The sequence below is a fragment of the Nannospalax galili genome, unplaced genomic scaffold (genome assembly GCF_000622305.1).
Source record: "Nannospalax galili isolate Female #2095 unplaced genomic scaffold, S.galili_v1.0 scaffold337, whole genome shotgun sequence".
NCBI classification, from domain to species: Eukaryota; Metazoa; Chordata; class Mammalia; order Rodentia; family Spalacidae; genus Nannospalax; species Nannospalax galili.
Window position 1 is genome coordinate 1,775,148 of NW_008340932.1, and position 26,072 is coordinate 1,801,219.

A 26,072-nucleotide genomic window follows, 5' to 3' on the forward strand; every position below is an offset into this window, starting at 1 on the left:
GGAGTTAAGGACAGTTGTTAGCAGCCATGTGGGGGTTGGGAATCAAACCCAGGTCCTCTGCAAGTAGCTAGTGCTCTTAACAGCTAAGTCATCTCTCCAGCCCCCTCACCTTTACTCTCAATTGAGCAAGAGGAGATGAGAAACCACAAGTGATGTGAAGAGACTTGAGTTCTAACTAGTGAAGTAGACCATGTTAAAGGTAGACTGAGGAAGGCACAAGCTAGAGGTGATGCAGACTTGCAATGATCCAAGCTCAAGGCAGCAGTGGTTTGGAGTGGGGCTGAAGTGGGAGGGTGGATGTGGAGCATGTGGAAGGTGGAGCCAGCAGGACTGTGGATACACTGGATATGAGTGTGCAGAAAGAAGACACCAAGGACAACCTCAAAGTGTTAGCTTGGACAGTAACAGAATGCAGGGGTTGCCCTGTGCTGAGATGACTACAAGGAATGGTAGCCAAGCACCCCACCCAGTACCTTCCAGAGAGAGGCCCTGTATGACATCATCCACTGAAGTGCCTTGCAGTTGAAATGAGAAGAGAAGGAAACTGGAGCTATTCATTGGGACAACCACAGCTAAGAAAGGGAGGCATGGGGAGGGAGGCCACAACCCAGCCCCAGGGCCAAAAGTTCATCAAACCAGGCTCTACCATTCTCTGCAGGAAAGACATCATGACTTTGGCCTCTCTGTGAAGAGGGGCAGGCTACTTGTGAGCAGCTCCCTGTCATGAGAGGGAGTCCTCAAGGGGAGGGAAAAGACAAGCTTCCATAACCCCACCCCCTCTGACAAGTCAATCCAAGGTGGAGCAGAGAGGGGGATGAATTAGGAGAAGTCAGAGCCCTTTGGCTCTGGCAGGGAGTCCCTGGCTATGCAGGCAAACCCCTGGAAGGCAGCTTGGCCCTTGTGACTCACACTGCAGCGTAGAGACCTCCACAGGCTGAGTGGAAGAAACCACGAACTATGGTGTGCAGGACAAAGGTCACCAACTGAAACCCAAGAAAGAGAAGGTCAGAGAGACCAAGGCAGCGGGATGAGGGACCCAGGCCTTGCAGAGCCATCTACACATTCCTGCCTTGACCCGACCCCCACCAACCTAAGTCTACTACTAGGCATGCCTCTTGCAAATACCAGGAAATAGACCTGGAACAGAAGATAAAGGACATGCTTCTAGAAGACAGGTGCTGATAGTGTTCCCACGGGATGAGTCTTGGCAGTGGAGGGAGGTAGGAGGAAGTACGTACCTGCAGGTGTAAGTTGTTGATGAGGCAGGTGATGCCGAAACCCACAAGCAGAAGGTTGGTCAGGGTAAAGGCATTGATGGCATTGGTCAACTTTTGGATCTTGCGGTAGCGTGGTCTGGTAAACCTGGTGGCAGCCCCATCCCTGAGGAAAAGAAGCAGTCGTGAGCCATGGCCTGGAACTCCTTAGAAGCTCCTTGGTTACCAGCCGGCCCCACCCCCTACTGTTGTACCTTCACACCTAGGAAAGCAGCAAAGGCAGAAAACCATTTCTCCACCAAGGGAGATACCTCAGTAGGTGAAGTGCTGAGTTCAGACTCCTAGATCCCATGTAAAAAAAAATTACAGGCATAGTGGCATGTGCCTGTAATCCCAGCGCTGGGGCTGTGGAGGCAGGTGGATCTCTGGGGGCTTGCTGGCCAGTCAGTCCAGCCTACCTGACAAGTTCCAGGCCAGTGAGAAATCCTGTCTCAAAAACAAAAATCAAGGTGGATGGTATCTCCATATGCATGTGCACATGTATGTACAAGCACACATATTCACCTGAACAAAGAAAACCCTTTCTCCAACTGTTTCTCAAAGTGTGCCCCCCACCCCCCGCCGCAAACAACTAGACAAGTACCAACTGGGGGCAAGAGGCTTGAAATACAAACGCACTGTTTATCCCTAAAACTCAGAGTGCCCAGAAGTGAAGCTCAGGAATTGGTGTGGCACGAAACCTGAGACTGTTTCATGCACACTGAAGTCCAAAGTTCACAGGTGGGAAGGAAGATGGAGGATGGGAGAGGGGGTCCTTGCACCAAGTCACCCACCAGCCTGGACAAAAGCGAGTGCTACTCTGGACTCCTGGCCTGACTGCCCAGAAGGCAAAACCAAGAGTTCTGAGGCCAGCCCAGGAGTGAGGTCAGTAGGCTGGGATGAGGGCAGGCTACTCACCCAGTAGGCTGGGACACTGTGAGCTGAAGAAAGCCACTGCGTTCATCCTTAGATGCCTTTTCTCCTAGTGTCCCCCTCCCCCACCTTCTCAGGGCAAACAGACTATTTGGATTCACAAATGAGCAAGTAGTACTGGGTTCAAGATCCAGTTGTGGCCTTCAGCCATCAAGATGTCCATGATGACTCCTCCCCAACTACACCAAGCTTACTCTGTGTGACCAACAGACTGACAGAAGTGGTACTATGTCACTCCTAAGATTATATTATAAAAGACAACAGTCTGTGTCTTCAGCTCTCTCCTCTCTCTGATCTTTTGCTGTCAGGAAGCCAGCTGCCTTATCAAAAGCAGTCTGTCCTAACACGGGCCACGTGGGCAGCTCTGAACCTCCTGCCCACAGTCACACTGTTGAGCCTAGAAGAAGCTCACCAACCCAGGCAGGACTTCAGATAGCACAGCTATGACCAAAAGATAGAACACAGCCTTATACGAGAGCCCAGGTCAGAACCACACAAGTCAACGTCTGTTGTTTGAAGACAGGGTAATGCAATACACACCAATCGATGTTTAATATACCAGTCCTCCCTTTCCTTAGCCTTTGTTTTATTTCGTTTTGGTTGTTTTGAAATAGGGTCTCACTCTGTGGCCTAAGTTGACCTAGCACTCACTATGTAGCCCAGTCTGGCCTCAAACTCACAGCAATCCCTTGCCTCAGCCTTGTGAGTGCTTGGATGGCAGACACAAGTCACCATGCTCAGGTAAGTTGGCTTTGGAGTGTAGACTTTGACACAGGTTCAGAAGCCTGCTGTGTGATCTTGGGTACATTTCTTAATGGTGCAGGTCTCAGCTTCCTCATCTGTCAAGTGAGGACCATCACGAACCCACCTCAGAAAGCTACTGTGGGACTCAATAAGACTGAGCAAGGTGCCTAGTGCAGAGCCAGCCCTCAGGGTTAGCTATTCCTATTACAAGCAAGTCCTGCTTCCTCCTGCCTGATTCCTCGTCTGCAAAATGGGGCAGTAGCCTTGATCTTCCAGGGCTCTTAGGAGAATGAAACACAGTGCAGTAGACACAAGCCTGGCCACTTGCTAGCATCATCCCTGTGGGTCACCTGGCATCTCCAAGGGCAGCACCCTCACTCAGGGCACCCTCAGTTGGGGCATCCACGCAGTCCTTGATCCGCCAGTCCATGATGTAGCCAATGAGGGGGCAGGTGAGAAGACACAGCAGCTGCATGGCCCCAAAGATGGAAGTGTAGAACCCAACTGGGCAGGAAGGGAAGTGGGGTCAGTGTGCTAACAGTTTAGGGGGCACTGCCACCCACCTCCAGCAGAGAAAAGAGTGCCCCGACAGCTTCCTTGGACCCAGATTCTCAGAACCCCAGAGCCATGAGGGCAAATCCAAGTCCAAGGACTGGGCCACAGCAGCATGGATACGCACCAGGGCTCTGCCTTCCTCTCCCTACCTGTCTCTGCCACCTTTTGTCTCTGCTCATCCGTCTCTGTGGGTAGAGGAGAGACATGGTGAGGGGAGCTGGGCCAGGTGACCCTCCAGTTCCCCCCTCACAGGGTCTCAGCAGGCTCTCACCATGCTCTCGGCCACCCGTCATAAGGAATTCCAGCATCTTGTTCATGGCGGCCATGTAGAAGATAACCCGCAGCTGGGTCATGCCCATAGTGACGAGGCTCCACAGGAAAATGGGGGAACAGAGGCTCTTGCGGAAGGGGATGGACTCTGGGGAGACAGTGGGTGTGGGGAGGAGCCCCCAGACCTTCCATTTCCCTGGTCATCCCAGTCCATTAGGGTCTAGAGGCGCTACTTTGTAACTTTGGATAGGACCAGGTTTCTTCAAAGACAAAAAGATTCAGTAGCACTTGCCTCCAAGCTCCTGCCCAGTTCTGTAACCACCTCCATAGAACACTTTCAGGTGACCTTTAGATGCTTCCTGTGTTAGCAGTCTCTCTGAAGCAGTTGCTATGACCCACACACGTGACATGTATTATCTCACTGAATCAAATTTGGCAACAACCTTTTCTTTACTACTTTTTTTTTCTTTTTTGAGATGGGCTTTTCCCACATTACATGTGAGGAAACTGCAGCTCAGGCAGATAGATGACTTGCCTGAGCTCACAAGGTTGTACTGACAGGTGGACTCTGGGTCAGGCCTCTGCCCTTAACCATCCTCCTAAGTGAATAGGGAGGGGGCTAACTAGTCTTATAGCTGGGCCCATTTTGTACTACCTAAAGAGCTGCCCTATCCATGGAGTCATGCCATCTGCACAGCTAACCTCCCTGTTAGGTAGGTGCAGTCAGTGATGGTTTAAGAGATGAGGAAGGTGAGAGTAAGGACAAATGTCCCACAAATGTCACACAATGGGAAGCAGGACTCAAACCCTCATTACTCCAAAGCCCACACTCCATTCCCTAATCATGAAGCTAAGTCCTTGAGTCCTAAGGCATGTGGGATGTGGCCAGCAGGTTGGTGCATCTCTTCCTATGGCCAGTAGGGGGCATGAGCCTGCCAGAGTTGGAAGGCCCTGCCTCCAAGTTTCCAGGCTTAGCTGTGCCTGATGCAACATGCTGGGAGGGTAGGGGACAAAGAAACCAGCAGCCTCACAGGTCAAAAGATCCTGCCCCATGCTGAAAGCTCCTCCTACCCTCACCTAGAGAATCCAGCAGGGTAGCCCTGCATCTGAACTTCCCAGACCTTACTGAGCTTGACTTCCCCATCTACAACCCCCACAGAGGGGGAGAAGGGATGAGAATGCATTCTCCCCACTCCCCAAGGCTGGATACCTGACTAGACACTCACTCTCAGGAAGTTTTTCTGAGGTGCTAGGAATACCCTGGGATGAGATGAAGGTGTCAGCTCCCTCCTCCAGGCTGGGGGCCTTCTGGCTCAACCGATGGCCCACGATGGTCACGTGGGTATAGAAGCGGTCACCTGTGACCTTGTGGTCCAAGGCCAAACCGATGAGTTTGATCTTCTTCCTGCCAACATTCAGGCCAGAGCACGTGAGAACTAGCCATGCAGAGCCCACCTCTAGGCAGCCAACTAGGGTCTATCCTGAGGTGCTGAGCACCCCTTTAGCTAGCACTGACATGCTTGCTAACAGGCTCCTACTGCAGCATCTGTCTCTGTTGTTCTGAGTCTGGTCCAGGCACCTGCTTATACAGACGCCTGGTAAATGAAGGGCAGCAGAGCCCTTTTCACTTAAGCTATTTCCATAGAAAAGGTGGCATCAATCCTTGCTGGCTCAGCCACCCATGGAAAATCCCTTTGTTCTGTGCTGCTTTGTTGTTAATGGAGTTAGTAATAGAATCTACTTTGCACAGCTATTTGAGAATGGTATGGAGAGTAAGTGTAACACTTGGTATACAGTAGGCACTCTATACATGTCAACTATATGACCATTACCCAATGTGTTAATGATGAATCATCACCCCCTGCTCTGCTGAACTGAAATAGGACTGGCAAAATTTGGCATTCAGGTTGTTCCCCACAAAAAGTACTATGCTTAATAATTCCTTAGCAGCCTCTTGTTTGGGTCACATAACAATTAATGCTATTTCTTGGGGGGACACCTACCCTGATCTCCATCTCCAAAACCAGAAAGAATATCAACATCCAACCTTGGAAGACAAAAGAAAAATGAGGAATAACCCAATAGAGGGATGCTTTTGGAAGCCCTTGTCAAGAAACTCCAATGGACTCTCATATGAACATTTGAAAATTGCCCTGTTCTGACATTTTTCTAGTTTCCTGTCTAGAACTTGTAATGCTAATTACTCTTGCCTTTACTTCTTCACATTTCCTATTCGTGATTCAAGGACTTTCTTCTCCCATTAGAGGCAAGAGTTATGCAATTTGGGCGTCTTTTAGATAGACCCACTGAAGGGGTACTCCAATTGCCTCACCCCGTATCCCTGTTCAACACGGAAGAAGCCAGAGCGGTCTGCGTCCCAATTCCCTATTGGCAATTTGGGTAACTCCTTCAGAGGATGGCTGATAGGAGTAGGAGGTAGGAATTGGCTAGGCAGTTAGAGTATAAAGACCCCAAAGAAATGTAGCCAGTTTCTCAGCTAAAAGTCAAAATGTCCTTGGGCCTGTCAGCAACATACTCTGTTCCAAAAGCAAAAAATGTCAAAAGTATTTGGGAGCTTTTATCTAACCCTTAAAAGATTTTAGGGTTACCTCTTCAGAGGGGGAATGTTGGAGGGGAGGGAGTGGGCATGGATTTGATCAAAAACCTTATATACATGTATGAAATTCTCAATAAAGTTTTCATAAAAATTCAAAACAAACGAAAAAGAATATCAACAGTAATAATAAAGCACATTTTGACCACCAGTTCTACGAACCAGTTCTATTATTTACGAAAAACACCGGTACCCACTCATGGTGGCACATGCCTTTAATCTCAGATGTCAGGAGGCAGTTGGGGCTACAGAAAGATCTGTCTCCAAAAAAAATTAAAATTAAAAAGTAAGATTAAAGCCAGGCATGGTAGTACACGCCTTTAATCCCAGCACTCGGGAGGCAGAGGCAGGAAGATCTTCATGGCCAGCCTGGTCTACATAGTGAGTTCCAGGACAGCTGGGGCTACAGGGAGACCCTGTCTCAAAAAGACCAAAAAAAAAAAAAAAAAAAGTAAGATTAAGGGCTAGAGAGATGGCTTAGTGGTTAAGAGCACTGGCTGCTCTTGCAGAGGACCTGGGCTCGATTCCCAGTACCCACCTGGCAGCTAACTGTCTGCTAACAACTATTTGTAACACCCTCTTCTGACCTCCTTAGGCATTGTACAACATGGGTGCACCTACCTACATGAAAACAATATACACATAAAATAAAAATAATAAATAAAATATTTTTTAAAAGGGGACTGGAGAGATAGCTCAGCAGTTAAGAACATTGACTGTTCTTGCAGAAGACCCAGGTTTGAATCCCAGCACCCACATGACAGCTAACAACTGTCCGTAACTCCAGTTCCAGGGGATCCGACAGTCTCTTCTGTCCTCTGCAGGCATTGCACAACACAGGTGCACTCACCTACATGCAGGCAACACATGCATACACATAAAATAAAAATAATAAATTTTTTATTTTTTTAAAATAAAAAAATAAGAATAAAAAGCACCTGTGAGCAGGTGGCTCAGGACCACTGCACAGAGAGCAGAGCTAGAGGGCTGAGGCCATTGCAAAGCTGAGTTCCAAATCCAGATCTAACAGCAAAGCTGATTCTGACCAACACATCACTGCAGCCCTGGCCTCAACCACCTACTACCATGGGAGGCGTGGAGGGTCCCCTCTTCCCACTCCAACCTCTTCCCAGACACTCACATGTAATCTACTTCCTCGGGGGCAGGAAAGGCTTCTGAGGGCCAGTTGAGAGCACAATTCAGAAAGATGAGGCAGGCCAGGCCAGACCAGGTGAACATGATGACCACAAAGGACACTCCAGCATCATAGATCAGCTGTTGGGGAAGGGCAGGCCATGGAGGAAGCCACTTTGTCCCATCCCCACCAAGGCAGAATCTATGCCTAAGGCCACTAAGACCTCTTCCTTGTGCCCAGTTTGCAGGTGGGAGAACTGAAGTCAGACATTAAAGCCAGACCCTGAAAGCCTGTCGTTCCTCCTCCTCCTTCACCTAAGCTTCACTAAAGATGGGCCATCCTTCCTACAGAGTGCTGAAGGTATCTGAGACTTACTCTGCATGTCTAGGAAGACTCCCAAGACCTTGAAAAGGCATGACCATTTTCACCTATGACTCCATAAATACACGGATTTTCACACCAAAATGTCACCTCTTGTTATGGACTGAGGGAAATTAATGCTCTGGCTTTCCCAGGCCCAAGTGTGTTTAGCCTGCCCCTTGCTAGCACATTCTCTGTGGGAGGGGTAAATTCAATCAGAGAAACCTTATCTTGCTGCTCCCAAGTACACACAGGTGTATCCACTGCAGGGGGTTGGGCAATGGGCTAGTTTCCTAACTCCAGAACAAATAGGTTCTGAATTGACTAGGATCTTGTGCAAATGTGTCAGCCCCTCTGATGGGAGAAGTGTCTCTAATTGTCCTCTCTGACACTCTCCTGCTCAGAGTTCTGATCACTGCCTGGGAGAAACCTCCGCTCTTCCTGAAACTTGGGCCTTGGGGGTTCTTTTCTTCCTAGGGCAGGACAGAGCTCCAAAGGACCATCCCCCTTAAACATCTAGGGGATAAAATCTGGCCCCTCAAGTGCACCCATGTCCACTCCAAACTCCTTTAGGAAAGATAAGCAAAAGTGCTCACAAAACTAACAAAGTAATTGTTCAAGGTGAGTCTGAGAAACAATAGCACGGCTGTGTGGAAAGAGTGCTTTGATTACTTGTGTCCCTGTGGAAACAGTGCTTTGATTACTTGATGGACCTTGAAGCTGAGGCCTCCAGCTCCCAGATCCACCCAGCTGGCCTAACCAGGATCCACCCTGGCATAGACTCACTTTGTGATCTTGAACCAAGTCGCTCACCAGCCAGAAGATATATCCCAAATATCCTCCTGGGCATTAAGACCACCATTCACCCCACCCCCTCAGTCCCTGAGTCAAGGCAAAAAGACAGCCCAGGGAATGAGGGAAATGGTTCAACAGGCAAAGTGCTCGCTGCACAGCATGAGGACCTGAGTTTGGATCTCCATCACACGTGGATGGCAGTGTACATCTGGAACCCAGTGCTGGAGTGGGAAGGGGAATGGAGACAAGTGGATCCCAAGGGCCTCACTGGCCAGACATTCTAGCCGAAAGTGCAAACTCCAGGCTCCTGTCTCAAAAAATAAGGTGGAGAGCAATAGAGAAAGACAGCCCAGGTTGACCTCTGGCTAACACATATATGAACATGGGTGAGCCCACTTGCACATCTCTCTGCCACACATGCACAAAAGAAAAGAGAAAGATATCCCAGAAGACCTTCTCTGCCCCACTGAAAACTCCATACCTTGATTCCAGGGAACGTGATGGCAGAAGAAGCGTAGGAGCCGATCATGAGGGCCATGAAAGTAGAGCGCAGGTTCCCAAACATGTTGGGCAGCTGTGGAAGGAGAGGAGGAGGTTAACAGAGAGCAGGTTGTATTCTGACATCATCCAGGGCTCCCCTTTCCCAGAACCCCAGGAGAAAGCTTGGCTCTAGTCTGGCATTTCTCAAAGTGAGCCCCAAGCAGCCTACAGAAAAGTCCCTGTCGTGGATGATTCCTTACGCACATCATATGAAGTGACATTTGTGATATGGGGGGGGCATAGTCATTCTGAACCCCTCTGACACTCTCAATGTACTTGAGCACCTAAAGATTCCCAGAAGTATCCTCAAAGACAAATTTTAACTTGGTTTCATCCCAGGATTGCTGGAGTTTGTTGTTCATGGAGCCCCTTTATCTGGTGACATCTCTGAATAACCCATCAACAGGAGTTAAGAAATACTGCTCGAATCTAACTCACGTCAAAGATGACAAAATGGAGGCAGAGAGGGAAAGAAGGATACTCAAGTTCACAGTGTCTTAAAGACTTTCTTCCCCTGTTCTGGCCAGGGCAAGGCTGTGCTCAGGGATGACCAGGTAACACAAAGGTGACCTTTAACCTTCTCTATAGCCCAAACACCACAACCCATGGGTTCTACTGAACCAAAACAAATCAAGGAAAGACGAGGGAGGTCTGGGTGAAACTGAGGAGGCAGGCTGGGTCACCTAGGAGGTGACGCTGACGTGCAAAGCAAGCCACAACACCCATCAGTGATGAATTAATTGATTGTATGTTCTGCACTGTCCAGCAGCCAGGCCCTGAGAAAGGGAGGGCAAAGCCCTCCACATCCTTTGTGAACATCCCTCCTTGGCCCCACAGTCCTTCAGGGTTAGGACATCGGACGTCACAAAGAGACTTTAGTCTCGCCACAGAGAGAAGAGCTGAGGCTCAGTCCAGAGGTCTCAAGTAGTAACAGGAAGGAAAATGTTTAAATGAAGAAAGGAGCCATTCTTGCCAAGGGGATACAGTAAAGGAGGTCAAATAGTCCCGTCAGAACAGAGGTTTCACTAGGGCTCTGCCAGGCACACTGCAGAGAACACCAAGGAAGGATGCCAGGGCCGGGACCCCTGCCCCTCAAGGGTTCGAAGGCCCAAGCACTGTGGGGAAGGCCAGACTAGCCAGCTACCCATGGGGTAACCCAGGCTGGGAATGTGTGGTCAACAGCTGGCGCCTGTTGGAGATCTGCAGCAACAAGAAACCCTTGGCTGGGCCTGTCAGCAGGGACAGGGCCAACCAACGGTGGGGCGGAGCAGGACAGGCTCCTGGCCCTACCATTGGCTAGAGATTACAGAGGCGATGACACAAGCCTGCTGGCCCTCCAGTCCCCTCAGCTGTCCAGGGCAGGGTCCAGGTCAAGCCTCCTGCCCCTGCCCCTGCCCCAGCCCCAGCAGAAGAGATTTAGAGGCTGAGCCAATTTGCACAGCGGGAAGGGGCTGCTGTGCAGAGGGGTGGATCAGAAGGGATCAGCTTCCTTGGGAGTTGTGAAATGTCCCCAGCTGGAGTTAAAGGCGGCTGCTGGGGTGAGGAGAAATTCAGCCAAAAACACCCAGTTTGGCCACATCAGAGATAAACAACCCGAAATGGCCCAGACAAGAACTTTCCCTCCCTGCTAAACTTTTAACACTTATACACACACATATATACATAAATGCTGACACTCACACACATATATGGTCACACTACATGAAAAAGTTGGTTTTGTAGGGCAAATATGACCAAGTGTTGGCAAATTCACATGGTTCAGCCTCACATATGCCTGTACCACTCGGTAGAGTCCTTTCACACAGACACACACCCCTGCAATGTGGCAAAGGTCCATGTGGTCTCAAGCTGCGCCTCCCCGTCTCTATCACATTACCGTTTTCTTCCCAGCACTTATGACTGCTGACATGATTTATTAGTTTACTTGCTTATTGGGTTCTCTGTTCATCACCCCCAATCCCCAAATGGAAGCTTCTGGAAGGTGAGGACATAGTCTTGTTTGTACTCTGGGCTTAGTACAGAACAGAGCTCAACAGACATTCACAAGCTACACACACACACACACACACATACACACATACACAGTCTCACCCACGCACAGCTCCATGCCTAGCCTTGGCACCGACCTACAGAGTCTCACATATTTAATATACATCCACTGAGCCACTAACTCACTACCCTCTCAGTCATTTCTAACCCCGACCTCTAACCTCACTTCAAACTCCCAGCTCTGCTACCGGGCCAAGCCTGTTATACTCACTGTAAGTGAAGTGAATGTTAGGCAGATGCCAGCAAACCCATTCAGGGACAGAGCCAAGAATATCAATGGAGACAGAACTGGAAAGAGAAAGAGGGACAAATGAGTGCATTTGGAAAGCCCTGGGAGTACACAGTCAGAGGGAGTTAGAGTCAGTGTCCACCTTCATCCTCTCCCCTCCCCATTCTGGAGAAGGCACAGAGGGCAGATGGCTCACCTTCAGTGTCCCGAGAGGCCAAGGCCATGAGAGTACAGGATGCAGCAAAGCAGGCACTGTGGGGGCACAAGGAAAGGGGAGACACTGACTTGTGAGCCTCCCTTCCCCCTGTAGTACCTGCTTGACCTACCTCCATCTCCCCAGCCCAGCCAGCTCACCTGCCCACCAGGCGCAGAGGCCGGGGCCCAAAGCGGTCCATGAGGATCCCCAGTGGCAGTGTGGTAGCACTCAGCAGAAAGGAGCCAATGGTGAAGCCCAGGTTGAGCATCTTGTCTTGCTGGTCACAGCTTGACCACTGGTGCTGCTTCTCCTGGGTGCTATTGGTCCTATTTTCAGCTGAGGAGGGAGAAGGGAGAACTCAGCATATGCAACAGGAGCAAGAAAGCAGCTCGGGCCCAAGGGCCTTGCAATCCTGAATCAACCAGGTGTGCCTGGAGGTGATGTAGAGTCCCATATCCTCTGTCTGGGAGGGAGAGGTTCATAAACAGCAGTCGATTAGCATGTGACCCTTAAAGAACCCCCATACATTCTCAATCTGAGGCTTCAAATACTTCACAAGAGATCATGGATGTCAAAGTATGCACCAAGTTGTAATAGTTACTGGAGAGCACCAGTGGGGGCAAAGCAGAAGAGCACTAGAATTCAGGAAGTCAGGTTTTGTATCTAGCTCAGTCATCACTTTGAATCTTGCACAAAATTCTTAACATCTTTGACTATTGTTTCTAAGTGACAATAGTATTTATCTCAAAGAGCTGTTGTGAAAAATCAAATGTAGCAGGCATAGCATTGGGGGCTGCAGAGATGACTCAGCAGTTAAGAGCATTGGCTGCTCTTGCAGAGGACCCAGGTTCAGTTCCCAGCACCCATGTGGTTGCTAACAACTGTCTGTAAGTGCAGTTCCAGGGGGAGACACACTCTTCTGACCTCCATGGGCATTGCATGACACAGGTGCACTTATACACATGCAGGCAATACACTCATACACAGAAAATTAAGAAACAATTTTAAAAAGATTTTTATATTTCTTTTTTTATTTTTTAGAAGCATTTAACATACTCAATAACACTTTCCAGAGCAAAGATGCATTTCTTTCAAAAGTGGCTATAAAATTTTGAGGTTCACTGTTGAATTAATACAGTTATACATTATTGAACTCAGCATAAAGCCTGTAAGACATAAAATTGAATGAGGTTTTTTGGGGGTTTTTTTTTTTTGGTCTTTTTGAGACAGGGTCTCCCTGTAGTCCCAGCTGTCCTGGAATTCACTATGTGAACCAGGCTGGCCTTGAACTCACAGAGATCCGCCTGCCTCTGCCTCCCGAGTACCAGGATTAAAGGTGTGTGCCACCACACACGGCCTTGAATGAGTTTTTAACCTTTAAAAAAGATCTCCATTTCATTTTAAAATATACTGTTTCTTACAGAAAGACACATTGTTTTTGCTAATAACACTGTGATGTTGGTGCATGCATCTCTAATATGTATGTATCTGATTATTACTAGTCATAATCGGTTGCACTCGGATCCTTGGCACCTGTGTATGTCTATAAAGTCATCGGGTAGATTTCAATGGTAATGTTTATCACCTCTACTAATTAACATGATATAAGTTTCTATGCTTCCTCCTCAAATATAATTCTTTTTTTTTTCAAATTTGTTGATTTGTGTGTGTGTGTGTGTGTGTGTGTGTGTGTGTGTGTGTGTGTGTGTGTGTGTGTGTGTGTGTGTGTGTGTGTGTGTGTGTTTGTGTATCACACGGAACATCCCAAACCATCTTATTCATCTATACACCCACTTCCCAGATCGCACCCTCCCATAGCCGGCCTCCCCCCCAGAGCCTGCTACTGTCTGCTGTGTTGTCAGCACACCCAGCCGTTCCCCACTACTTGTCTATCTAGAGGTCTTTGTTTTAGGAAGACCTAAAGACCTGTTCCTCATCTCATTTTCAAAAGAGACAAAGCTAGGCTTCTCTGCCTACAGTAGGGGCCCAGACCTTAGCAGACTGCCTGAGAGTGCCTGGATCCAACCTCCGTGTGCTAGAGCTCCTGAGTAGCTGGACTGAAGCCATCCGGCCCCTCCAATATAAAATCTTGAGAAAACCAGACGCGGAGACCAACCAACTTTACATACCAAGTAGGAAACAACCAAGGCACAGCAATAATACAAACAGAAGCAGACTTCAACTCAACAAAGGAAGGCTTGAGTTTCACACCAGCATCACAAATCACAAAGGAAATCCACATGCCAAAATCACATTGAAAAAAATAATATGGAAAACCAAAATAATATGTTCCTACCAAACACCACCATTCCTATAGAAGAGTTCTACAAGGAAAACCCCCTAGAGATAACCCAGGGCACAGAATTTAAAAGAACAATCATAAACATGATTAAAAAATTCAACGAATTTAAAAAACACACAAACAAATCAAAAAACTAAAAGATTTTATGAATTCTGACTGAATTCACAAAAGAGAAATACTGAAGAAAACTCAAGCTGAAATGAAGGAAGTGAAAAATTCAATAAGTCACTTTGAAACAACAGGTGAAAGTCTCACTGATAGAATGAATGAAATAGAAAACAGAACATCAAGACTGGGCAATAAAGTTAAAGAATTGGACCACTCAAGCAAAGATTATGAAAAAAAAATTCACAATCACAGGAATGGAATATTCAGGAAATGTGGGACACCATGAAAAGATCAAATTTATACATCATAGGCATAGAGGAAGGAGAAAAATTTCAGGTTAATGGTACTGACCAGATCTTAAATAGGATTGTAGAAGAGAATTTCCCAAAATTAAGGAAAGACATCTCCATACAAATACAAGAAGCACATAGATGCTAAAGAGACAGGACCAGAAAAGAAACTCCTCACAGCCTATCACATTAAATGTACAGAACAAAGAGAGAATACTGAAACCTCAAAAGAAAAACAACTCACATATAAAGGAAAACCCATCAGAATTAGAGCTGACTTATCAGTGCAAACTATGAAAGCCAGAAGAGCCTGGACCAAAGCATTCTCGGTTCTAAATGACCATAGATGCCAGTCCAGAATACTTTACCCAACAAAAATGTCTATTATAGTTGAAGGGGAAAGAAAAATCTTCCATGATGTGAATAGACTGAAAGAATACATATCAGAGAATACTTGAAGCAATACAAAGACTGGAAAAAGGAACAACTACACCCAAGGGGCAACAGAAAGAAATTAAATGAAAGTATAATTGTGGAAACACAAAATTAGATCAAGAATGGAAACAGAAATTAAAATGACAGAAATCAATATACATCTTTCAATAATAGCTTTAAATATCAATGGACTGAACTTCCCAGTCAAAAGACACAGTCTGATGGAACGGATTAAGAAACAAAATCTTGCTGGGTATGGTAGCACACACCTTTAATCCTAGCACTCAAGAGGCTGAGGCAGGTGGATTTCTGTGAGTTCAAGGCCTGCCTGGTCTACATAGTGAGTTACAGGCCAGCTAGGGCTACAGGGAGACCCTGTCTCAAAAAGACCAAAAACAAGAATAAAAACAAACAAACAAAAAGAAACAAAATCTATCTTGTTGTTGTCTGCAAGAAATCCATCTCATCTTCAAGGACAGGCACTACATTAAGGTAAAAGGATAGAAAAGAATATTCCAAGCATATGGCACTAAGAAACAAACAGGGGTTGCAATTCTAATATGTGACAAAATAGTCTTCAAACTGAAACTAATCAGAAGAGATAGAGGGCCACTTCATTCTGATCAAAGGAACAATTGACCAAGAAGATAGTATAATCCTAAACATATATGCACCAAACTCTGGTATACCCAAATTCATAAAAACAACACTACAGGACTTTAAGACACATATTAACCCAAATTCAGTAATAGTAGGAGACTTCAATACCCTACTGTCTTCATTAGACAGGTCAACTGGACAAAGAATAAACAGAGAGACATCGCAATTAAATTATGCTATTCATCAAATGAAAATAACAGACATCTACTAAATATTCCAACAGAGCACCAAAGAATACACTTTCTATTCAGCACTCCATAGAACTTTCTCTAAAATTGACCACACACTGGAGCACAAAACAAACCTCAACAAACACAAAAAATTGAAATAATTCCATGCATTCTATCAGACCACAATGTAATAAAGCTTAAAATTAACACCAAAAGAAGCCCTAGTAACTACACAAACTCATGGAGATTAAACAACACACTCCTGAATGGGTCAAAGAAGAAATTAAGAAAGAAATAAAAACATTCCTGAAACTAAATGAAAAGGACAATACAACACAACAAAATCTCTGGGACACTTTAAAAGTAGTCCTGGAGCTGGAGAGGTGGCTCAACGGTTAGGAACCACTGACTGTTCTTGCAGAAGACCCAGGTTTGAATCCCAGCATCTACATGGTAGCTAACAACTGTCTATAACTCCAGTTCTAGGGGATCCAACAGCTTCTTCTGTCCTCCGCAGGTATTGCACAATCTATACGCAGGCAATACATGCATACACATAAAATAAAAATAAATAAAATATGAAAAAGTAATAATAAGCCAGGAGTGATGGCGGATGCCTTTAATCCCAGCACTCGGGAGGCAGAGGCAGGCAGATCCTTGTGAGTTCAAGGCCAGCCTGGTCTACATAGTGAGTTCAGGTCAGCTGGGACTACAGGGAGACCCTGTCTCAAAAAGACAAAAAAAAAATAATAAATAAAATAAAAGCAGTCCTTAGAGGGAAGTTTATAGCTTTAAGTGTGCACATTAAAAAATCAGCTGGGCATGGTGGCACATGCCTTCAATCCCAGCACTTGGGAGGCAGAAGCAGGCAGATCTCTGTGAGTTCGAGGCCAGCCTGGTCTACATAGCAAGTTCCAGGCCAGCTGGGGCTAAAAGACCAAAAAAAAAAAAAAAATCAGAAAGCACAAATAAATGATTTAACATTGCAACTGAAGACTCTGGAAAGGCAAGAACAAATTAAACTCAAACCCAGCAGACAAAAATAAATAACAAAAATCAGAGTAGAAATTAATAGAAACAAAGAAAACAATACAAAGAATCAATGAATCTAAGAGCTGGTTCTTTGAAAAGCTAAATAAGACAGAGTCTTAGCCCAGTTAACCAAAGAAAAAAGAGCAAATCCAAATCAACAAAATCAGAGATAAAAGGGGAAACATCACAAGAGACACCAAAAAGATCCAGAACATTATAAGGGAGCACTTTAAAAATCTATACACTACTAAATTTGAAAACCTAAAAGAAAAGGATGGATATGTAAAATCATGGGAACCACTAAAGCTAAACCAAAAAGAGATCAACAGTTTAAACAGACCCATAACACATAAGGAAATTGAAACAGTTAATATAAAACCTCCCTACTAAAAAAAGTCCAGGCCCAGATGGATTCACAGCAGAATTCTACCAGACATTTAAAAATCTACAGCCAATACTACTTAATTTATTCAAAAAGATAGAAATGGAGGGAGAACTTCCAAATTCCTTCTATGAAGCCAGCATCACTCTAATACTAAAACCAGGTAAAAGAAACAATCAAAAAAGAAAACTATTGACCCGTATCCTTAATGAACATAGACGCAAAAATCCTCAACAAAATACTTGCAAATTGCATACAGACACACATCAGAATAAAACTATATACAACAAACCCACAGCCAGCTTCATTCTAAATGGAAAAAACCTGGAAGCATTCCCATTAAAATCAGGAACCAGGGGGCTGGAGAGATGGCTCAGCAGTTAAGAACACTGGTTGTTCTTGCAGAAGACCCAGTCTCGAATCCCAGCACCCACATGGCAGCTAACTACTGTCTGTAATTCTAGTCACAGGGGATCTGACAGCCTCTTCTGACCTCCTCGGGCACTGCACAACACTGGTGCACTTACCTACAAGCAGGCAATACACATATATACATAAAATTTTAAAAATATAAATTTTTTTTTTTTAAAAATCAGGAACCAGACAAGGCTGTCCACTATCTCCACTCCTTTTAAGTATAGCACTTGAGGCCGGGCGTGGTGGTGCACGCCTTTAATCCCAGTACTCAGGAGAGGCAGACGATCTCTGTGAGTTTAAGGCCAGCCTGGTCTACATAGTAAGTTCCAGGACAGCTGGGGCTACAGGGAGAACCTGTCTCAAAAAGACCAAAAAAAAAAAAAAAAGGACCTCCCATGCTCATGGACTGGAAGAATTAATATTGTGAAAATGACCATCCTACCAAAAGCCATATATAGATCAATGCAATCCCAAACAAAATCCCCATGACATTCTTCACAGAATTAGAAAAAAAAAATCCTAAAATTCATATGGAAGCACAAAAGCCCTCGGATAGCCAAAGCAACCCTGAGCACAAAGAGCACTCTGGGGGGATTACTATACCAGATTTCAAACTATATTACAGAGCTATAGTCATAAAAACAGCATGGTACTGGCACAAAAATAGACACATAGGTCAATGGAACATAATTGAAGACCCAAACATGAGCACACACAATTTTAGCCACCTGATATTTGACAAAGGTGCCAAGAACACACAATGGAGAAAAGACAGCATCTTCAACAAATGGTGCTGGCAAAACTGGATCTCTACCTGTAGAAGAATGAAACTAGACCCTTATCTTTCACCTTGAACAAAAGTCAACTCCAAATGGATCAAAGACCTCAATGTGAAACCTGAAACTCTGAAACTGTTAGAAGAAAACATTGGCAATAACCTACAAGATATAGGTGTAGGAAAGGACTTTCTAAATCAGACAACAGTGGCTCAGGAATTAAGGTCAACAATCAACAAGTGGGGCCTCATTAAACTAAAAAGCTTCTGTATAGCAAAAGAAATAACCAAGAAACTGAAGAGAAAATCCACAGAATGGAAGAAAATCTTCACCAATGACACATCTGACAGAAGTTTAACATCTAAAATATATAAAGAACTCAAAAAACAAAGAATCAAGAAAAAAAATGACCCAATTAAAAGATGGGCTAAGGATCTGAACAGAGAGTTCTCAAAAGAAGAAATAAAGATGGCTAAGAAACATCTTAAAGTGTTTAACATGGTTAGTAACTGGGAAATGCAAATTGAAACCACTTTAAGATTTCATCTTACCCCAATCAAACTGGCTAAGATCAAGAGAACAAATGATACCAAATGCTGGTGAGGATGTGGGAAAAGGCTAATGCTCATCCACTGCTTGGTGGGATTGCAAACTCCTGCAACCCCTGTGGAAAGCAGTGTGGAGAACGTTTTGTTTGTTCTTTTTGAGACAGGGTTTCCCTGTAGCCCCACCTAGCCAGGAACTCCCTGTGTAGACTAGAATGGCCTTGGACTCACAGAGATCCACCTGCCTCTGCTTCTGGAGTGCTGGGATTAAAGGTGTCTGCCACCACGCCCGGTGAAGAACTCTTAAAACACTAAAAGTGAACCTAGCATTTGACCCAGTTATACCACTGCTTGGCATAGGCCCAAAGAACTCATCCTATTGCAGAGACACTTGTTTTTGTTTTTGTTTTGTCTTTTTGAGACAGGGTCTCCCTGTAGCCCCAGCTGTCCTGGAACTCACTATGTACACCAGGAGTGTATTGTCTACATGTATGTAAGTACACCTATGTTGTGCAATGCCCACAGAGGTCAGAAGAGGATGTTGATCCTCTGGAACTGGAGTTAAGGATGGTTGTTAGTCACCATGTAGGTGCTGAGAATCGAACCCAGGTCCTCTGTAAGAGCAGTCAGTGCTCTTAACTGCTGAGCCATCTCTCCAGCCCCTTAATTTATTACTTTTATTTTATATGTATGCATATATTGCCTGCATGTAGGTAAGTACACCTGTGTTGTGCAATGCCCAAGGTCAGATGCGGCTGTTGGATCCCCTGGGACAGTTGTTAGCTGCCATGTGGGTGCTGGGATTTGAACCTGGGTCCTCTACAAAAACAATCAGTATTCTTAACCACTGAGCCATCTCTCCAGCCCCTGCAGAGACACTTGTACATCAATGTTTGCTGCTGCTCTTTTCACAATAGCTAAGAGACAGAAGTAACCTAAGGGTCTCTCAACTGATGCGTGGATAACAAAAATGTGGTACATTTACACAATGGAGTTTTACTCAGTGGTAAAGAAAGATGAAATAATGAAACATTCAGGTAAATGGATGGAACTAGAAACTGTTATACTAAGTGAAGTAATATAGACTCAGAAAAACAAAATACATGTTCTCCTTCATTTGTGGATCTTAGCACCAAATCCTTGTGTGTGAGTATATAACCAGATGTAACTGGAGAAATCAGGAAAATGGAAGGGAGCCAGGGAGGTAAAGGAAAGAAGGAACCCGAGGGAGAAGAACAGTAGAAGACAGATGTTACTTAGGGAGAAACGTATAAAATGGGGGTAGTTAAATGAAAGGGTTGAGGAAGAGCTATACAAAGAACTATGAGAATAAAGGGGAAGAATGAAGGAAGACCTCAAGAGAGGGACCACAGCAGGCAGAAATTATCACTAAGTTCCAAGCACTGCTCTGCACAGACCCTAGACTGAGTCCGTCAATAAGGAATCCCCATTCTCCAGATGAAGATACCAAGGCACCACCCCACAGGGCCCTTCAGAAGTTCACTTGGAGAACTTGTGCTCGGGGAAAGCTGCAAACTCAGAGTTATAACAAGGTAAAGCAAAGGGTCAGTGTAGAGGACAGAGGGTGACTTTACTTAACTCTGCATGAGGTGGCTGCCTCCCACCTCCAAGGCAGCGCTATCAGAGGAAAGCAGGGCATACCAGGGAGCCAGGTGGAACGAGGTCTCCATTCCCAGTGCTGACCTGACTAGCTACAAGCCTTAGGCAGGAAGGCTCCTTGTCTGTAAACTCATGTCCCTGAGTCATGGGCTCCTTAGGTGGCTTCAGCTAAAGATACTGAAGAGACTTCTGACAGTTCTTGGCTCAAAAGAAAGAGGTAAGGTACATTATAATGCCGCAGAAATAGCCAGCAAAGGAGGGTTGTGCACAGAGTAGGTGCTGAGGCTCCCATCCTAAGACAGGAAGCTCTTCCAGAGGCTGATGACAGTGAACAAATGGATGCTCATTTAAAGTGACAGATGCATTGGATGTAGTAACTCCTGCATGTAATGTCTGGAGGCTGAGGCAGGAGAACTGCCTTGGGTTCAAGGACAACCTAAGCTCCATAGTGAGGTCCACGCCAACACTCTGCCTCAAAAAATTTTATTAATTAAAAATGCAAAAGTATGGGAATTGGAGAGATGGCTCAGCGATTAAGGGTACTGGCTGCTCTCACAAGATGACATGATTCAATTCCCAGCACTCACATGGAGGCTACAAACCGTCCTTAATTCCAGTTCCAGGGGATCCAACACCCTCTTCTGACTTCCCTGAGCATTATACACCATGGGTGTACTTACATTCATGCAGGCAATATACTCACACATGTACAATAAAAATAATAAATAAAAGAATTTTTAAATTTTATTTATTATTTTTATTTTGTGTGTATGAATGTATTACCTGCATGTGTATGACTGCACCCATGTCATGCAATGCTGCGGAGGTCAGAAGAGGGCTTCAGATTCCCCTGGAACTGGAGTTAAGGACAGTTCGTAGCTGCCATGTGGGTGCTGGGAATTGAACCCAGGTCCTCTGCAAGAGCAGTCAGTGCTCTTAACCACTGAACCATCTCTCCAGCCCCAAAAGAATTTTTTTAAATACAAAAGCAGCAAGTTAGGTGAGGAGAACAGAGGGATGTGACAGTGCCTGGATGCTGGGAAGGAGGAGGGTGGCCACTGACCCCTGGCATCAACTCACCTCAAGTGGCCAAATGACCTACCAGCAGCACAAGAGAATGAGACCTGTGTGTTAACATAAAAAAGAACTAAAGACGTTATTTTGTTACAGCTTTTTAAATAGTTTTAAGATTATTTAACCCTTGGGTGCAGAGACTGAGGAGGGAGGGGTGATAGGGGATCCCAGACTATATGACTGTAATAAAGAGAAATAAACAGACCTAGTAGCCCTGAGTTATTCTGAAAAAAAAAAAAAAAAAAAAAAAAAGAAGAACATAAAGAACATGAGAGCTGGCCACCCAAGGAAGAAATTGCCTTGGGCAATGGGGAGTTCCCCTTGGTGCCAGTTGCCAGGGAGGCTGAGGAAAGGGCTGAGGCACCTGGAAGAAGCAGTTAGGAGGCTAAACCACACAGCATCTGGGGTTCATGTTAAATCTCTTACTGAGCTTTATGATCATCATCCATTTCTCCACCATGTTTTTCTGCATAGGATTATACCCACTAACTGGTAACTTTCTGAATGCCAACGCTGTTGGGACAGTGAGTAAGGCAAGAAGAAATGGAAAGATTAAGTTAGACCAGAGACCACCACTGATTCTCCCCCTACCTATGTTTTGCTGGGCTGGCAGTGGTGACCCTTAGAGGGTGGTCAATTACGCTGTCACCGTAAATACAAATCCAGATGTCTAGCTCATTGAACATTTGGAGACTCAGCTGGGCAGACTGAGGTTACATTGCTTGAGCCCAGGAGTTCTTGGTCAACCTGAGCAACATAGAGAAAAAGGAGGGAGGAAGAGAAAGTCAAAAAGACCTAGCTGTTTCTGTGGCTGAGTGGAACCCTCATCTTCCATCAAGGATGGCCTTCTCAAAGTTGCACACTTCTCTCAGCTCCTGGATGCCTGCTGTCTTAAACCTGCCCTTCTTAACTCAGTTATTATCTGCCTGTCCTTAGCTGGCATTTGAATTTGCAGCCCCTAAATTTAAACACTGTCCCTACCCCTAAGTCTTTCACAATCAAATGACAAGTTCCCTCCCAAATTCGACTAGCTTACAGTTGAACTTGTCCCAGGCTGTTTCAAACAGAATCTCATTTAATCTTTAGAACAACACTGAGACATTAATACAAATGATGAGGTTCCCCAAAACAAAGGAACTCATCTGCCCAGCAGCTCACAAGTGAGCTCCAAATCAAACTCAAGGGTACCTCCAGAGCCAGTACTGTTCTAGCACACCACCAGGCCTAGCTGTCCTACAGACTAGCTTGGTAAGTTTCCCAAGTATATGCTAGTGCTGATGAGTATGTGTGCTCCTCTGCTGATACAGTCCAATAGACTGCTAATGACCACTCAAGGTCAAGTAATACATAAATTCTGCTTTACCAGTCAACTTCTTGTGAGTTCAACATGAGATAGTTCCTGAAGCCTGATCACAAAGAGTGCTTCATTAAAAGACCTGTATCCATGATAATCACAGTAGAATGAGTCTTTGACATCCAACCTTCCAACTCTCATAGACTAATAGGCATGGGAGAGGACAAGAGAATGTACTCAGGAATGAGTGAGGCAGCTGTTGAGAAGCCAGGGAAAACGTGATTTCCTAGTTTGTGGTTCATACTACATGGGCACTCAAAATGGAGTTGAAATGAAATGGCTTCTGAGGTTTCACATCATTAGTTATTTGTGAATGAGAAACATCCATGAGCACCTGTATCTATTAAAAGCATATATGAACATGTATGTATGTTTATATAAAATTAAATCCAAGAATGCACTACACTTTGAATAATAGTAACAATGGCACACAGAAATGGTAAAATCCCCAAGCTGCATCATATATGATCGTGCCTGAAAAACAGTGGGAAATGGGATCATGGCTAAGCACGCACCTCTAGTCAAATCCTGGCTGTACTAGAGTCCCTCCTGCTGAAACTCTGAGGCTTCCTCATCCCTTACCTTTGAAATGGGAACAGTGATCTCAAAGACCTGAAGCTGGCTCTGAGGACAGGCCAAATCCCACATATGCAGAGAACACTCAAAACGATTCCACTCTCCTCATCTCCTATGTCAATGTTTGCTTCCTCATGGTCCCTTCACTTTCCTGTACCTGAGATGGTCACCACCTTAGGATTAAGCTCTAGCTGATAGGCCTAAGCTCTAGCTGGTAAAGTCTTATCTCAAGCTAGACTTCGGTACAATCCTGAGACTTCGGCAGTTGGAGACATACAACCTAGTTCCATGAGGCCCAGCCACAAAGCTCTAAGGTCAGACGTGAAGTTGACTCTTCATGCTGTGCCCTCCTCACATCCCCTCAGGTATTAAGGATGGGACCCGCAGGCTCATGCATGCTAAGGAAATGCTCCACACCACTGAGCTGCATCTCCAGCCCAGCCCTCACTCTGCTCCTCATTAGCTAGGTGGCCCTGGGCACAGGATTTAACATCTCTCAAGTACAGGTTTCTCTCCTATAAAACGAGGTTATAATAACCCATATCACAGATTTAAGATGAGTGTGAAAGGCCTAACTAGCAAATGGTAAATGTTTAGTGAATGGTTCAGCAACTGTTTTGTTATTTTGGCCCTTACACTAAATGCATACTGTCATGAACTGAGATGCCTGACTAAATTCTGAGTAGCAGTTCCCATTAGTTCCCACTCTAGAGTATATAGCAGGGGAGAAAATGAGCCCTGAAGTCAGTGTGACCCCAAAGTTTGCACTAATGTCAACCCCAACAATTTGCTTCACATCTGTTAAGCTCTTTATTTGTCAAGCATCAGTTGAGACTCATATTGTTCATGAGAGGAAATTAACAATTATCCACTTTTCACAGACAGAAAGAAATAGAGATCCAAAGAGGGAAGTGATTTGTCTAAGGTCTCATGGAACTTGATGGCAACACTGGATCTAACACCTATCTGTAGTTTAAAATTCGGCCTGCTTGTTTTCATTTTCACAATAGCCCCATGAAGTAGGGATTACTGGTCCCACCTTACATATGGGACAACTGACAAATCAGGCAAGCAGAACACACTAGAGATGGAAGACAAGTTGACGGCCTCTGTTTTCACACTGTAGGGACAGTTTCCTGATGTGGTTCTGTGTCCTTGGGATACTGCAGAGGGATCACAGCTGAGGCCCACAATGACTGAAGCACAAGAAAGCACTTTTGATCAGACAGCATGAGTGGAACAGAACAGGAAACAGCACCCCTTCCCCCGGAAGCCAGCTGAGTCTGTTGAATAAGAGGTGAGGGAAAGAGACACAGTGTACCCTGCTTTACAAGGATGCACACATATGTTCTGGGGAAAAGGCAAAGGGTTGGCTTAGTTACTGCCAATGATCCCAAACAGTCAGACTCAGACATACACACACACTTTTAAGCAACTCAAAACATCAGGTAGATGCCTCACACTATAGACACAAACTAACTGAAAAATGGATCAAGGAACTAAATGCTTATAAGAACCAAAACCACAAAACTAAGAAAACACAGGTGTAATTTTTGTGGCCTTAGATTTAGCCAATGGTTTCTTAAACATGACAGAGTAGCAGAAGGAAAAAAAATAGGTAAGAAGAACTTCATCAACATTCAAAAATGTTACATATCAAAAAAAAAAACAAAAAAAGACCCATTGTAGAAAACTTTTTTTGCAAATTATATCTGATAGCTCAGTGGTACACTGTATGTAAGTTTAACATGTGTGAGGCTCTGGGTTCAACCTCTAAAATAAATTCCACAACTTAGAAATAGACAAAGCATCTCGGTTGATGTTATTGCAACAAATATGCCAGTGGCCAGTAAAAAACATATTCAACCTCAACAGCCATCAGAGAAATGTAAATTAAAAACAAACAAAAAGACAATCAGTAGCAAATGTTGAGGATATGGAGAAATTAGAACCCTCAGACACTATTGGTGAGAATGTAAAATGGTGTAGCCACTTGGGAAAACAGCCTGGCAGCTCCTTAAAATGTTAATGTCACCCTCGTGGCTCAGCAATTCCACTCCTAAATAAAAACCTAAATATATGTCCACTCTAAAACTTGTACGTGAGCGTGCAGAAGAGCATTATCTTTCATAACTTCCAAAGTGGAGCCCAGATGCCCATCAACGCATGAAGACAATGTAGTTGACCCATATGATGGAGTGCTATTCAGCTATAAAAAGTCCTGTGTGTGGAACAAGGATGAACCTTGAAAACATGCTAAGTGAAAGGAACCAGTCACAAAAGACAAGATTCTATTTATAGGAAATGCTCAAAATAGGTATATCTAATATGTGTCATAGTAACCTACGAGAGGAAGAGGTTTGCCTAAAGAGAGGGGAAGGGGAGCTAGTGCTGCTAATAGGTAAAGGGTTGCATTGGAGGGGTAAAGAAAATGCTTTAAAACTTGTGAGGCTGACTGTACAACTCTGAATACATGAAAACCTACTGAACTGTAGGCTTTAAATGAGTGACTTATAAGGTATGTAAAGTATGTCTTATATCTTAATAAGGTTAATATATATATAAGATATATACTATACAAGATACATACATATATACATATACATGTGTATATACAGAGAGAGAGAGAGAGAGAGAGAGAGAGAGAGAGAGAGAGAG

At 44.9% G+C, this 26,072-nt stretch overlaps 1 protein-coding gene across 5 annotated transcripts in view; it reads right to left on the bottom strand.

Moving 5' to 3' along the window:
- The window catches only part of Slc43a1 (solute carrier family 43 member 1), a 32,984-nt gene that overhangs the window by 3,141 nt on the left and 3,771 nt on the right, over positions 1–26,072 (bottom strand). For 4 of the 5 annotated variants that reach the window (XM_029564932.1, XM_029564933.1, XM_017798921.2 and 1 more), the window contains exons 3-13: positions 11,832–12,009; positions 11,674–11,729; positions 11,460–11,536; positions 9,141–9,233; positions 7,511–7,644; positions 4,982–5,160; positions 3,757–3,903; positions 3,635–3,670; positions 3,281–3,434; positions 1,239–1,380; positions 910–983 (exon numbers count right to left, since the gene is read on the bottom strand). In XM_029564932.1, coding sequence (XP_029420792.1) covers positions 910–983; positions 1,239–1,380; positions 3,281–3,434; positions 3,635–3,670; positions 3,757–3,903; positions 4,982–5,160; positions 7,511–7,644; positions 9,141–9,233; positions 11,460–11,536; positions 11,674–11,729; positions 11,832–12,009 — 1,270 coding nt within the window. The remainder of the gene's footprint in view (positions 1–909; positions 984–1,238; positions 1,381–3,280; positions 3,435–3,634; positions 3,671–3,756; positions 3,904–4,981; positions 5,161–7,510; positions 7,645–9,140; positions 9,234–11,459; positions 11,537–11,673; positions 11,730–11,831; positions 12,010–26,072) is intronic. The other variant, XM_029564934.1, reaches the window with a different exon arrangement.